This window comes from Pteropus alecto, unplaced genomic scaffold (assembly GCF_000325575.1).
Source record: "Pteropus alecto unplaced genomic scaffold, ASM32557v1 scaffold98, whole genome shotgun sequence".
Lineage (NCBI taxonomy): Eukaryota > Metazoa > Chordata > Mammalia > Chiroptera > Pteropodidae > Pteropus > Pteropus alecto.
The window spans coordinates 279,475-291,545 of record NW_006443570.1 but is presented as its reverse complement, the minus strand read 5'-3'; the positions used below and the strand labels follow the sequence as shown (position 1 = coordinate 291,545).

Genomic DNA, 12,071 nt, shown 5'->3' with positions numbered 1-12,071 from the left:
GCCGACCGCCCTGCAGCTCAGGCCACCTGGGCTTCCTTCTTCGCAGGTCTGTCAATTTGGCGCCAACTCGAGCCCGATGGTTTCCCAGGGGCGCTGTTAGGGGATAGGTAGAATTCTTGGGACACCTTGAGGAGCCACTAATATCTTCTTGAAGACCTTATCCGGAGGTGACAAGCCACGTCTCACTTCAGCATTTAAAGCCAACCCGGAACCCCTTCATACCGATCCCTCACACCTACCAATACCCCCAAAAACTTGTGTATGTACTCTCAGTTACTCTTGCTTTATTTACATTCCACTTCCCTATTTCTGTCAATAGTTTCTTCAGTCACTTAGATTCAAAGTAGCCTTGTATCAGAGTGTCTCCTCTGAAGATACCTGTAAGTTACAAAGACGACTGTACTGGAGAGAAATTTAGTAGACATCACTTTAACCAAAGGATCAAAGTTAACATCGCTAGTGATAAGAGATATTCTTGTTAGGTTGCGTCCCTCTCAATATGATGTAATAAGGGCACAAAATCACATCTGGAGTATTCTTGGAAAAAAATGCATAAGCTGAATTAAATCAGGAGGAAGCATTAGAGAAACCCAAAATAAGGAGCAACCTATGAAATAACTGGACAGTATCTTCAAAAAATGGCAATGTCATGAAAGAAAAAAAAAAAGGTGAGGAACTGCCCCAGATTAGAAGAGACTGAGGAGACACGACGACTAAATGTAATGAGTGATCCTAGATTGAGTCTTGGTCCAGAAAAAGGACACCAGTGGGGTAATGAAATTAGAATATAGTGCACAGATTACTTAATAGGATTATCTTAATTCCTAGTTTTGGCAATTGTACTTCCTCAACATTTGAGGAAGTTGACTGAACGGTATACAGGAACTCTCTACCATTTGTGACTCCTGTAAAGCAGAAATTATTTCAAAATATAAAGTTAAAAATTTAAATACAAAATAACATCACCTTAAATTTGTCCCCAAGTATATAACTATAAAAGCCTATATTATTTTTAGAGAACTTTCAGAAAAAGAACCACCTCTATTAGGCTATTCAGCACACTTTGTCTAGTTTCTTTCGGCCCCCAAAGCCTCCAGTTTAAGAGCAAGATGAACAACTGGAAGCCAGGAATGACACAGTTATTCCTTTCTCCTATTAACCGCCTGGGTGTGGGGCTGGGAGGAGTGGGGCAGGGGTGATGGTACTGATTATTTTTCAAATAATCTTCATAACAACTCTATGAAATAGGTAGGGAGGATTTCAGTTTTACACACAAGGCTATTATGGCATAAAGGAGTTAAAAGACTTGCCTTACAAAGGCTAAAAATTGCTCTGTCAGATCTTAAACTCAGGTCTTTGGATTTCAGATTTAGTGTTCTTTTCCTTTTATCAGAAACTTTGGCTTTGCTGTTTTTCTCTTGCTTCTATCCAATTAACTACCAAATAAAGGCAAAAGTTCTTTATATTCAGCAGTTTACAATGATGTTCCTTTCCATTCCCAATGCCTTATAGATCAGTGATTCTCAAACTTGGCTCACATTGAAATAACCTGGGGAGCTTTAATATCCGATGACTTCCTCTTAACTCCAGAGAGTCTAATTGGTCTGGAGTATGGCCTGGACTTCGCAAGTTCTAAGAACATCCCAGGTGATTCCACTGTATGACCAAATTTGAGAACCATTACACTACATAAATAATTGTCGGAAAAAAAGAATGTGGATTATCTAAGGAAAGATGTTCAGAAGATCTGAATGTCAGGACTGAGGCTGGTGAGAAATTGGGGAACCACCAACATATTGATGATAACTAACACTATGGGAATGGACAGCACTGCTTTGGAAGAATATGCCAACTGACAAAGAGAGCTACCAAGAAATTTTGCAACAACGAAGAAAATATGGTTACAGAAATACTTTGAGATGGAAAAGAAGGGAAGCGAGGGAGTTTATGTCAAAGTCGTAGATCAGACTCCTGCAGCCCAGCTCAAGTTCCACCTCCTTATTAAGCCTTTCGGCTCTCCTAGATCTCCTGTGCTTCAACTCCAGTACCACTGTGCACTCGCTACCATGCTGTACACCTTTATCATATCCACCAAAATACTTGGCATAAGACTAAATCCAGGGTTTAGTAATCCTTGTTCACTGTAGGATTATCAAAACAACTTTCCACATTACCAATAAGCGAAGGCTTCTTGGGAAAAATTTGTCTGCCAATTGGTTCCTCATCATTGTGATGGGAGAGAGTTTTTCCTAAGACCAGGCTCTTTCTTAGCCAACCATGGTCCATGAGAAACTATCAGCCAAACTTTGTTTGGCCAGCTCTTCCTCTACCACTTTTTCTTTCTCAACTCTTCAGGTCGTTGTCCTATGAATTCGTAGAAAAACTGTTGGCAAGTGGTCAGCAACTGGACCTTTGAAAAACAGTACCATCACCCCTGCCCCACTCCTCCCAGCCCCACCCCCAGGCGGTTAATAAGAGAAAGGAATAACTGTGTCATTCCTGGCTTCCAGTTGTTCATCTTGCTCTTAAACTGGAGGCTTTGGGGGCCGAAAGAAACTGGACAAAGTGTGCTGAATAGCCTAATAGAATTGGTTCTTTTTCTGAAAGTTCTCTAATGCAGAAAAATTAAATTTTGTGTTTAATTTCTGAAACCTGATGCCTGATTTCCCTTGGCAGCCATTCTCCTGGACTTGGCTGAGAGTCCAGCAACACTAGTATTCTGATTTATACCAGCTCAACTTGCTCCCTGGAGAAGAAGAGTATGATTTACTTGACCATTTTCTTAAATCCTCTTAATTTGCATGCATTTTAGTATGATCTTATTGGCTTTAACATGCTGTATCTCTGACCACTGGCCCCAACGAAGCTTTGGGGAAGCCTGTTCTCTTCTGAGCACTCACATCCCCATTACAAAGCAAGATTTTGTTCTACCCAGTGATTAGACATGACATGTTATGTGTTCTGTTCCTTCTGGGGCAGGCAAATTCTAAGTGTACTTTTTGTCCCTTTCTGGTCTTCAGGCCACTGATAGGGAAGGAGATGATGCTTCCCAGAATTCAAACAGAGCTTGCTGCGCTATTTCTTTCTCCTTTGCAAACTTCCTCCCTTTCTTCCAGGCCCCTTTGGATTGTGACCCCTTGACTCATTCTGCCCCTCCTTTGTAAAGCCCACAGTGATATCAAATAGCATTTCTCTGAGGGGACACAGAGGACTGAGGAAAGGTTGGGCCCAGACAGTCCTGGATAGGGAAGTGTAAACACAGCTGTGGAGATGGGAGCAAACCATCTTCCCTCCCCCCCAACCCCACCCCCGTTCCCACCCAGAAGCAGGGAAAGGCCACCCTGCTATGGGGAAACAAACAACAAAACAAAGCAAAGTACAACCTAAAAGCCTGCAGAAGGTCACCAGAAACTAGGGCTGCTGCCCAGGCCTTGGTGGGGCCAGCTCAAGTGCCAGTCCCCTCCCTGAACACGTCTGAACATTTAGAGGCACAGGCAGTTCCAAAGCAAATCGAGGCCTGGACATTACTGAGCCTGGAAACATGGCTCAATTTTTAAAGCCTCTCCACTCCCAGACACTTTGTCTTCTGATCTCAAAAACACAGCATTCCGCCCCCAGGTACTTAGCTCTTGACCCCTAGTTGCTTAGGGACCATAATAATGCATTCAATTCAGCAAGTAAGAACAGGTCCACAATAAACCTTTGTCCATGACTGTTATAAAGTTTAAACTCTGAGCTTCCAAGCCAAAATATTAGAAAGGGCCTCCTTAGCCTTTGTTAATTACAAAATAAATGATTCCAATAGGAAAGGATTTTCTCTTTGGGGAATTACTTGGGTGGGATCTATGCCTTGCTTTGCACATACTCTATAAGCTCCAACCCCGCAGCTAGGGTGGTGCTGCCCATTTCTCACTCTCTCAGCACAGTTAATATAGGGCCTTGATCCCACCAGACACGCCTTTGGCACAGCCCTGCCTGGGAAGGAGCCTTGACTGGGTGAACAGCTAATGAGCTGTGCTTCCTTTCTGGCCTCAGTCTCCTCAACTGTAAAACTGCAGAACTAGAAAAATGAGAATAGCCTTCAAATACTGACCGTTTGTTATGTGCCTGGCAATGTGCTATGGGTCATCTCATTTTATATGAAGTCAATAATATTCTCATCCTCATCTTACAGTGGAGGAAAGGAGTGCTTATAGGAATTCTGGAACTTGCCCCAAATCACCCAGCTGGTAAATGGTGTGGCCAGGATTTGAGCCCAGTCATACAGATCCCCAAATCCATGCTCTGAACCACTCCACTCTCTACCTCTTCCTTTCTCTGAAATCTAGCTCTGACATCACGATTCTGGATGCTCTCCATGGCTTTCTGCTCTCACCAGTGGTGCCAGAAAAGAGAGATGTGTTTAGGACTCTACTCTGCAAGTCCAGAGGAAAACAATTCCTGAAAGGTAGGGGGCTCCTTACTTCCTTTGTGTTGGAGATGCCAATCAAAGCTGGACACTTGACAGACCCCCATATCAGCAGGCAACAGCCTGTGTGGAAAACAAACAAATTCTAGCCAGACAGGAAAGGGGAGTGCCCCTTGGTTCTGTGACTTCCCCTCTCTATTTCCTGGTTTATCAGCAGGGTCCTGTGTTTCTGTTGTTATGGCCCTTTGAACTGTGGCTAGAATGGGATTCCAGGCTACAGAGACCCTTTTGGAGCAAGAAAAGTACAATACATACATCTACAGATTATATCTATGACACTGTATGTAAAGGAACAGAAGTAAATCATATTTCTTTACATATTTAACAAATTGCCTTTAGCATTCACATAATCATTAGACAGTGGACTGGATGTGAACTTACATCATCTCGTGTAATCTTCGAAAGTTGCCTGGGAGGTAGGTACTGTTATCCCCATTTTACAGAGAAAAACACTGAGGCTTGGGGAGATTTACAACTTTGGTCACGGCCACATGGCTGTTAAGTAGGAGAGCTGGAATTCAAACCCAGGCTAGATTTGTTTGATTGCAGAATCTGTATTCTTTTCAATAAACGGAGTGTTATGTAACAAAAAGAACAAAAATTTAAAACTGGAAAGATCCCAGAATATCGTAGAAATCTAGTTGCCATAACTATATGTGTTACACATTATGATAGTAACTCTCACTTGTCGCGTGCTTGTTAGTGCCAGGCGCTGGACCACTTTACATGCATTATCTCTACTGCTTGGGGAGATACACGCTAGTAACCCCATTTTTGCAGATAAGAAAACAAGCTCAGCAATCATACAAGGTCACATACAGCTAAATAAGTAATGGAGCTGAGATTCAAACTCAAGTCTGCTCGACTCCAGAGTGTATGCTCTTAACCACTAAGGTAACAGAAATAATAATATACATTAACTACAGGCCAAATACTGCTCTAAGTAATTTAAATCTTATAACTTATAGATATTATTATCCCCATTTTACAGATGAGAAAAATATTGCCTTTTATAGTACTACTTAAGCTCACATTCCAAACACTACATGTGTTAAAACACACATGCACTATTAGTGTCATATTTGCTTAACATATCTTGGTTCCTATTACGATCTAAAAAAATGATTTATTTCATAGTGTCATGGGTTTTTTTCATTGTCCATCTAATGCATTAAGGTCTTGGAGGAAAAGATGTGAAAAGGTACTGTCTGTAGGTGAAGCAGACACAGTCAAGAGAGGGGTTGTACTGAGTGGGGAAGGCCCTCTGGCCATAAGGAGCCTTGTCTGGTTTCCCTCCGGCCACTTTTCTGTATCCCTTTCAGTTTGACTCTGTCTAGCACATTGGCTAGCAGGTGAACTTCCATCAGGTATTGTGGAGCAGATGTAAAGTGCCAGGCTTTCAACATCAAGAAGACCTGGGTGTCAATATTAGTTACATGACCTTGGACACATTACTTAATCTTTCTGAGCTTCAGTTTCCTCATCTGTAAAGTGGCTTGATATGTTACCTAATTTAACAGAGTTGCGAGTTTTAAATGAACCACTTTGTATGAAGCATTGAGCCTACTGCCTAGCATCCTCAGAGCATCCTCGTGTTATACAACATCCAGCCTCCTGAAGTGCTGGGAGCGGGGAGAACTGTTCCTGGGGATGGTTTCATAGGACGGTGGAGGAGTGGAGGAAGGGTGAAAGCAATCCAGGCATCTGGCTTTGGGTCCTGAGAGCAACCATGAGTCAGCCTTAAGTGCTGAGGGACCAGCAGTGTTCTCAGTACTTCTGGGCGTGTGCTGTGGTCACTTGGCCATAGTCCTCTTCAGTCACACTGTCTGAACGTTGTTCTTGTAAACTTGGCTGGTTTCTTTTCAGAAAAACAGCCTCCACCATGTGATGGCATGGCCCAGCCTGGGTCAGGGAAGGAGGGATAGTAAGTTGTACACTGAACCTTATTTCTGGAGAGGTCGGTGGTCCTAGAAAAATTTCTATCCTTTTCCCTTCCTTTCAAGACCCAATAATAATCAATACTCTGATTCGGAGTGAGATGGAAGTGATAAATCATAATGGTTAAGACATGAAGCTTAGCATCAAGCAGTTCTGGGTTCAAATTCTGGCTGTCAATTACTACCTCTGGGACCTTGGGCAAACCACTCCTGTTTTCCTATTTCACTCACGGGCAAGATCATTCTGATGTTATGGTGGTAAGGTTTTAAGAAATTTGTGCAAAGTGCTCAGCACATGTGTCAGGAAACACACTGTATAGCACATAGTAATTGTTCAATAAATGGTAGCTACTATTAAGTCCTCAGTAGTTGTTGGGGAATATAACTTAACCATTTTCTATCTTTTTACCAACCTGAGAAAATTTTTTCCAATAACCATTTTTCCCTCTGAGCGATGGTCATGCTCCTCATACCTAATGTGCCATCATTCTGGAGAGGAGAAAGCTGGGGAGACATGGAGTAGATGTGTCCCTACTGCTCTTCTCTCCAGTTTGGAAGGATCAGCCCCACCCAGCCAGAACTTCTGGCTTTCCTGACCCCGATTCTCTCCCACATATTCTCCTGTGCTCTGCTCTTTATTTTGCAGACAGCTGGGGAAGAGACCAGTATGTGTGAATGTCTCTATGTGGGAGGGGTTGAGGGGGGGAGTAGGGGGAAGGCTGAGAATTAGAAATGGCACTTCTTCTGACTGAGTCATCTCTACTCCTACTTCAAGAGAAATGGCCTTTGGCCTGTAATAAGAAGGGAAATATACATGGTAGTAGGATCCCTACCCAGGAAAAGTCAATCCAGGTTGGGGCCAGAAATCTCAGGTCAATGTTCACCTGGACCAGAACCACAAACCTCTGTTCCCAAAAGCACTAAGGTTGGAAGCAAGGTAGGAATAGAGGAATAAGGGAGTATGTAGGGAACTTAAAGACCAGACTCCACTGGATATAAGAAAAAAGATGACCAAAAACAATACTATACTACAGTTAAAAGGAAAGAGGCACATCCATATATGATATCATGGAAAGATGTCCAAGACATACTATTAAGTAAAAAAAGAATCACTGAACAACACGGATATTAAATTAGAACATGGGACTATCTTCTATGGCAACTTGGAAGAGGAAAGTGAGGTCTCCAGTCCCCCTTCAGCCCCAAAGGACTTCCATAGCCGATCCCAAGTTACCAGGATGTTCCCAGGGGTCAACAAAAACATCCAAACATCTAACTGGTAAGGAAAGAAAAAGTGAGAAGAGAAAAATCAAGAGGAGAGAAAATTCCCAGATTTTACAACAGGAGAGTTTAGATTTCCACATTCAGAAATGACTATAACAAGCTTCCCTCTGGAGGTCTCTACATCTCGATGCAAGCTTAACCCCAATCTAGGCTAAAAATCACACTTCCTACCAAGTCACCTATATTTTCCCTTCTGATTCTAAGGTCATTTTGTATATGAGAATGTTGAGCTCCAAAGACATGAAATGGCTTGCCCAGGGTTACACAGCAAGACAGAGGCAGAAACTGCCTTCAGCATCCTAACCAATGTTTATTTGTATCCATTATGCAATACTGCCCTTTTTAAAACCCAACATTTGCTTTTGTCAACTTTAATTTTCATCCCAACCCCAGTCCTAACTCAGAGTGGGCTCAGGTGCTTCTGGCCCCAGGCCAATGGAAATGCTTGGTTTTTCTTTCTGCCTCTCCTTGCTTCCTCCCCACTTTTTATCACCCAGAAATCTTCCTCTTGACCATGTTTTCTTTCTGAAAAGGGCAATCACAAGCGGCAGGGAAGAAATGGATTTTGTCCCTGGCCTGAAGTGGCTCTGAAGCTGCCCAGCTCTTTTCTGCACAGTGCAGAAGATGACCCTCCCTAGGAGGGCTTTGGGGTTCATGCCAAGTGTGCTACCTCCCTTCTCCCTCTGGCTGCCTTACTAAAGCAAACTCCTGACTTTAGCTATGGAAGATGACAGGTTATCAGTCACCATAATTCAAGACTCTAAGATCCTGAGATAAAGATTTTGAAGAGAGATCATGAAAGATGATGAACAGGGATCAGTAAACTTGGACAACAGCAGCAGCTGAGTACAAGGGTCAGTGTCTGGGAGTAATTTAGGAAAGTTTGGTGCTGACAGCTGTGTCTGGAGTTAAATGTCATGGCCAAGTCAGCTCCTGGGCTCCTCCACTTCTTCAGGCGAAATGAAGCTCTGGCTCAAGACTCAAAGACAGCTGTGGTGCGGCAGAAGTCAGGGCTCCTGAGGCCCCAGTACTCAGCCATGCTGCTTGCCAGCCGTGTGACCTTATGCAAGTCCTTAGGAAAGGAAGAAAGGAAAGTAGCATCTACTGAGTGAGTGCAACGCCCTTTCCCATATGTCATCCTCATTACAGTTTAGCGATGAGAGTAATGTCCCTATTTCACTTGGGAGGACACTGAGAATTTGTAATGGTAACTGAAGTCATTCCACGCTACAGAACTGGGGAGTGGGAAGATGTAATTAGGACCCAGAGTTTCTAAACTCAAGTTCTGGGTTCTTTCTCTTGAGCTTTAGCTTCTTTCTCTGTAAAACAGGGATAATAATGTACCCACCTCATGAATGAAGTCACACATTGTGGGTTCTAAACCCCTCCCTTCTCAGGGTTGTGACTACCTTCCATTTGTGAATGAAGTCATCTTACTTTTGCCCCTCCCCCCGTCCTGTTTGTAGGTCTAGGCCCCAAGAGGTACAGCAGAGGGAGGGTATTTAGACTCTGGTTTTCTCTCTACCCATGTCCCCAGGCCTTATACTGACTCTGGAGGGCTGACTCTGTCTTCTCCTCCCGGGTTTTGGCAGGCGGGCTGACATCAGTGGGTGTTCCCAGGGAAAGGGAACTGTGAGCCCAGCTCCAGGCTCCCCTTCCCCCACGGCCAGGACAGCCCTAAACCCCTGCCTTAGATATTGCGGCGTCGAGAGGCCCTCTGAGCTCCCAGACCCCTCCCTCTTCTCCAAGTCCCGGAGAACAGCTCGCTTCTCACCCTACCTTCACCCCTGTCCACCTCCCCATGAAAGAGAATCCCGAGAGAGGATACTCGAAGACCTTGGCGAGTCCCAGGCGCCACTTTGCCGAGCCTAGGAAATGGATCCCGGTTCTGGGGTTACGAGGGGAGCTGTCCAGCCCCTCAGGGTGAGCTAGAAGAAAGGGTGGGCCATCGCCGGTGAGGAGGAGGGAGCGGCGAGCGCCAGGGCCGGGTGGGGCTGCTACTCCTCCAACAACCCGCGGGCTCCGGGCGTCGCCCCCGCCCCCCACGTGGCCGTCGCCGTTCCAGCCCCTGCGAGGAAGCGGTGCGCTTCCTGCGGCTGGGGCCGGGGATATAGGCGCCCCCGCCCCTCTTTGCCTGCTCGCCGCGCTATGGCCTCGCTCCGGGCAGAGAGCGCCGGTGGCGGCCCACGGCTCCCGGCGACCCGCGCCGGGCGACCCACAGCGCTCCGCCTCCTCCTTCTGCTGGGCGGTGAGCGCGGCGCCCCCGAGCCGGGTGGGAAGCGTGAGAGGCCCCGGAGGGGAGGGGGGCTGGACAGCCGAGGCTGGAACGGCTCCGGGCTAGGGGTGCCGACAGCGCTGTCCTTCGGACAGTCCCTGGCCCCAGCTCGGTGAGGGCGCAGAGCTAGCTGCTTACCGTTTGGGGAAAGCTGGGGCTCCAGGGCTCCGCGGAGGGGTCTTGGGAGGTCTAGTACTGGCGACGAGGGAGGGGAATGGGGGTCTGAATGTGAGTAGAAAGGAGCTGGTACCAGGCCTTCTCTTCCAGGCGCTGAGGCACCCTGTGGGTGGATTATTCCTCCTTCTCTTGTGAGAGTAGCTCTGGCTACTAAGGGTCGCGTTCGCCAGCCCGCACCCATCCTCCAGGCTCCACTACTCAGATCCCAGCCATCTCAACTCCTCTCCCATTTCTGCCCACAGCCGTCCTAAAGCCACAGGAGTCCCTGGCTCAGCTTCTTACCACCCCAGGCAGCTTGGTGTCACAAGGTGAGTAGCCAGCAGCTGTGGGAGGATGGCCTGGGGCAAGAGGAGAGGCAAGTAAGTGGGGAGGGTCCCTTTCCCACAAGGCAAGCCTCCAGCCCAACTGGTGCCCCTCTCTATTCTGTTTTGGGGTTGTTTGTATCTTTCCTCCTCTTATTCCACAAAACCCCCACCCAACTGCGAGCTGGTCCACCTCACAGGTGGGTTAGAAGACCCCAGAAAAAGTGTATATGGAAACTCTTGTCAGACTGGGAAGTACTGTGTGCCTGGAAGGCATTAAAATTTTCCTGATCTGGGACTATCTCCTCAGCCAGAAGTGTCTTGCTTGGGAAAATTTCTGAGGCTCTCCTGGCAGTTCCCATGGTTGAAGACAGGGACAGTAGTCCTTCACTGGAAGTTCCTGGACCAGAGGGCTTGAAGGGAGGGGCAGGGTGTGGTCAATGTGCAGCATCTGTGCCCACAGAGAAAATGATGGAGGAGAATTATAAGGAAAATGTCCAACTTTGCTGGCAAGACTATAAGATTCAAATGGACTCTATCGAAAAAGACTGGTGTGACTGGGCCATAATTAGCAGGTACGGGCAGTGCTGAAGGGTGGTTTGGGCCCGGGGTGGGGTCTGCTCCTTGTGGGTGGGCCTTGAGTGAATGTGGGGCACTCCTTTCTCTGGGCCCAAGCCCTTCCTTATTCTAGTCTTCTCCTGCCCCCAGGCCTTATAGCTCACTGCAGAATTGCTTGGAACAGAAAGCAGAATTATTTGGCGTGGGCTTCCCCAATACCTGGGCAGAACAGGTCATCCTTGAGACTCACCAGATCCACTTTGCCAACTGCTCCTTGGTGCAGCCCACCTTCACAGACCCCCCAGAAGATGTGCTCTTGGCCATGATCATAGCCCCCATCTGCCTCATCCCATTTCTCGTCACCCTTGTGGTATGGAGGAGTAAAGACGGTGAAGCCCAGACCTAGGGTGGCATGAGTTTTCTCAGCAGCCATCTTGCTCCTTTCCCCTGCCCCCGCCAGGTCTCTCTCCTCCTCTCCCTACCTCCTTTTTTCACTCCTACCCCTACTGCAGATCTTTAGATTGGTGGAAATGGGAGCTGGGTGGGGTCATGGCACAAGTTCTGTAATCTTCAAAATAAAAGATTTGTTTTGTACACTGTCCTCCTCCCCATCCCAATGGGGCCTGTGTTCTACCCAGAGTCTCTGTCATTTCCATAGGCAGCTGGCCTGGAAGAATCTAGATAGCCCCACTGTTTTGTTCACTTACTTGCCCCCTACAGTCCTCCGGCTCCCCCACCTGAAGGCCACACTCCTACACTCCTTCCTCTCAAGGCGGGGCCTTTCCTGCCCCTATCCAAACCCAGCTCCAGGAAACATGCAGGAAGAGACTCCCTTCCGGTCTGGACAGCAACTGGAGGTATGGGGGGTAGGAGCAAGGGAGAACTCTGCTGTGACTCCTGCAAGAAAGAAGGGGGGCCACCCAGGAGCCCTGAATGTTCCCCTTCTTGGCGCCTTAGTTTATTCCCAGAGCCTGGGAATAGGAACCCTGATCCGACCAACTAGAGTCTATCCCTAAAGACCTCAGGATTGAAAGTAAAGGCAGTGGGGGTTCCTCCCGGTACTAGGTTCA

General features: G+C 46.8%; 1 protein-coding gene across 1 annotated transcript; it reads left to right on the top strand.

Annotated features, from left to right (window-relative positions):
- The first annotated feature begins 9,728 nt into the window (after positions 1-9,728).
- On the top strand, positions 9,729-11,595 carry RAMP2 (receptor activity modifying protein 2). Its single transcript, XM_006924583.3, has 4 exons — positions 9,729-9,937; positions 10,384-10,449; positions 10,907-11,018; positions 11,152-11,595. The coding sequence occupies exons 1-4, from the start codon at positions 9,838-9,840 to the stop codon at positions 11,405-11,407; spliced, it is 534 nt and encodes a 177-aa protein (XP_006924645.1). The 5' UTR covers positions 9,729-9,837; the 3' UTR covers positions 11,408-11,595.
- The last annotated feature ends 476 nt before the right edge of the window (positions 11,596-12,071 follow it).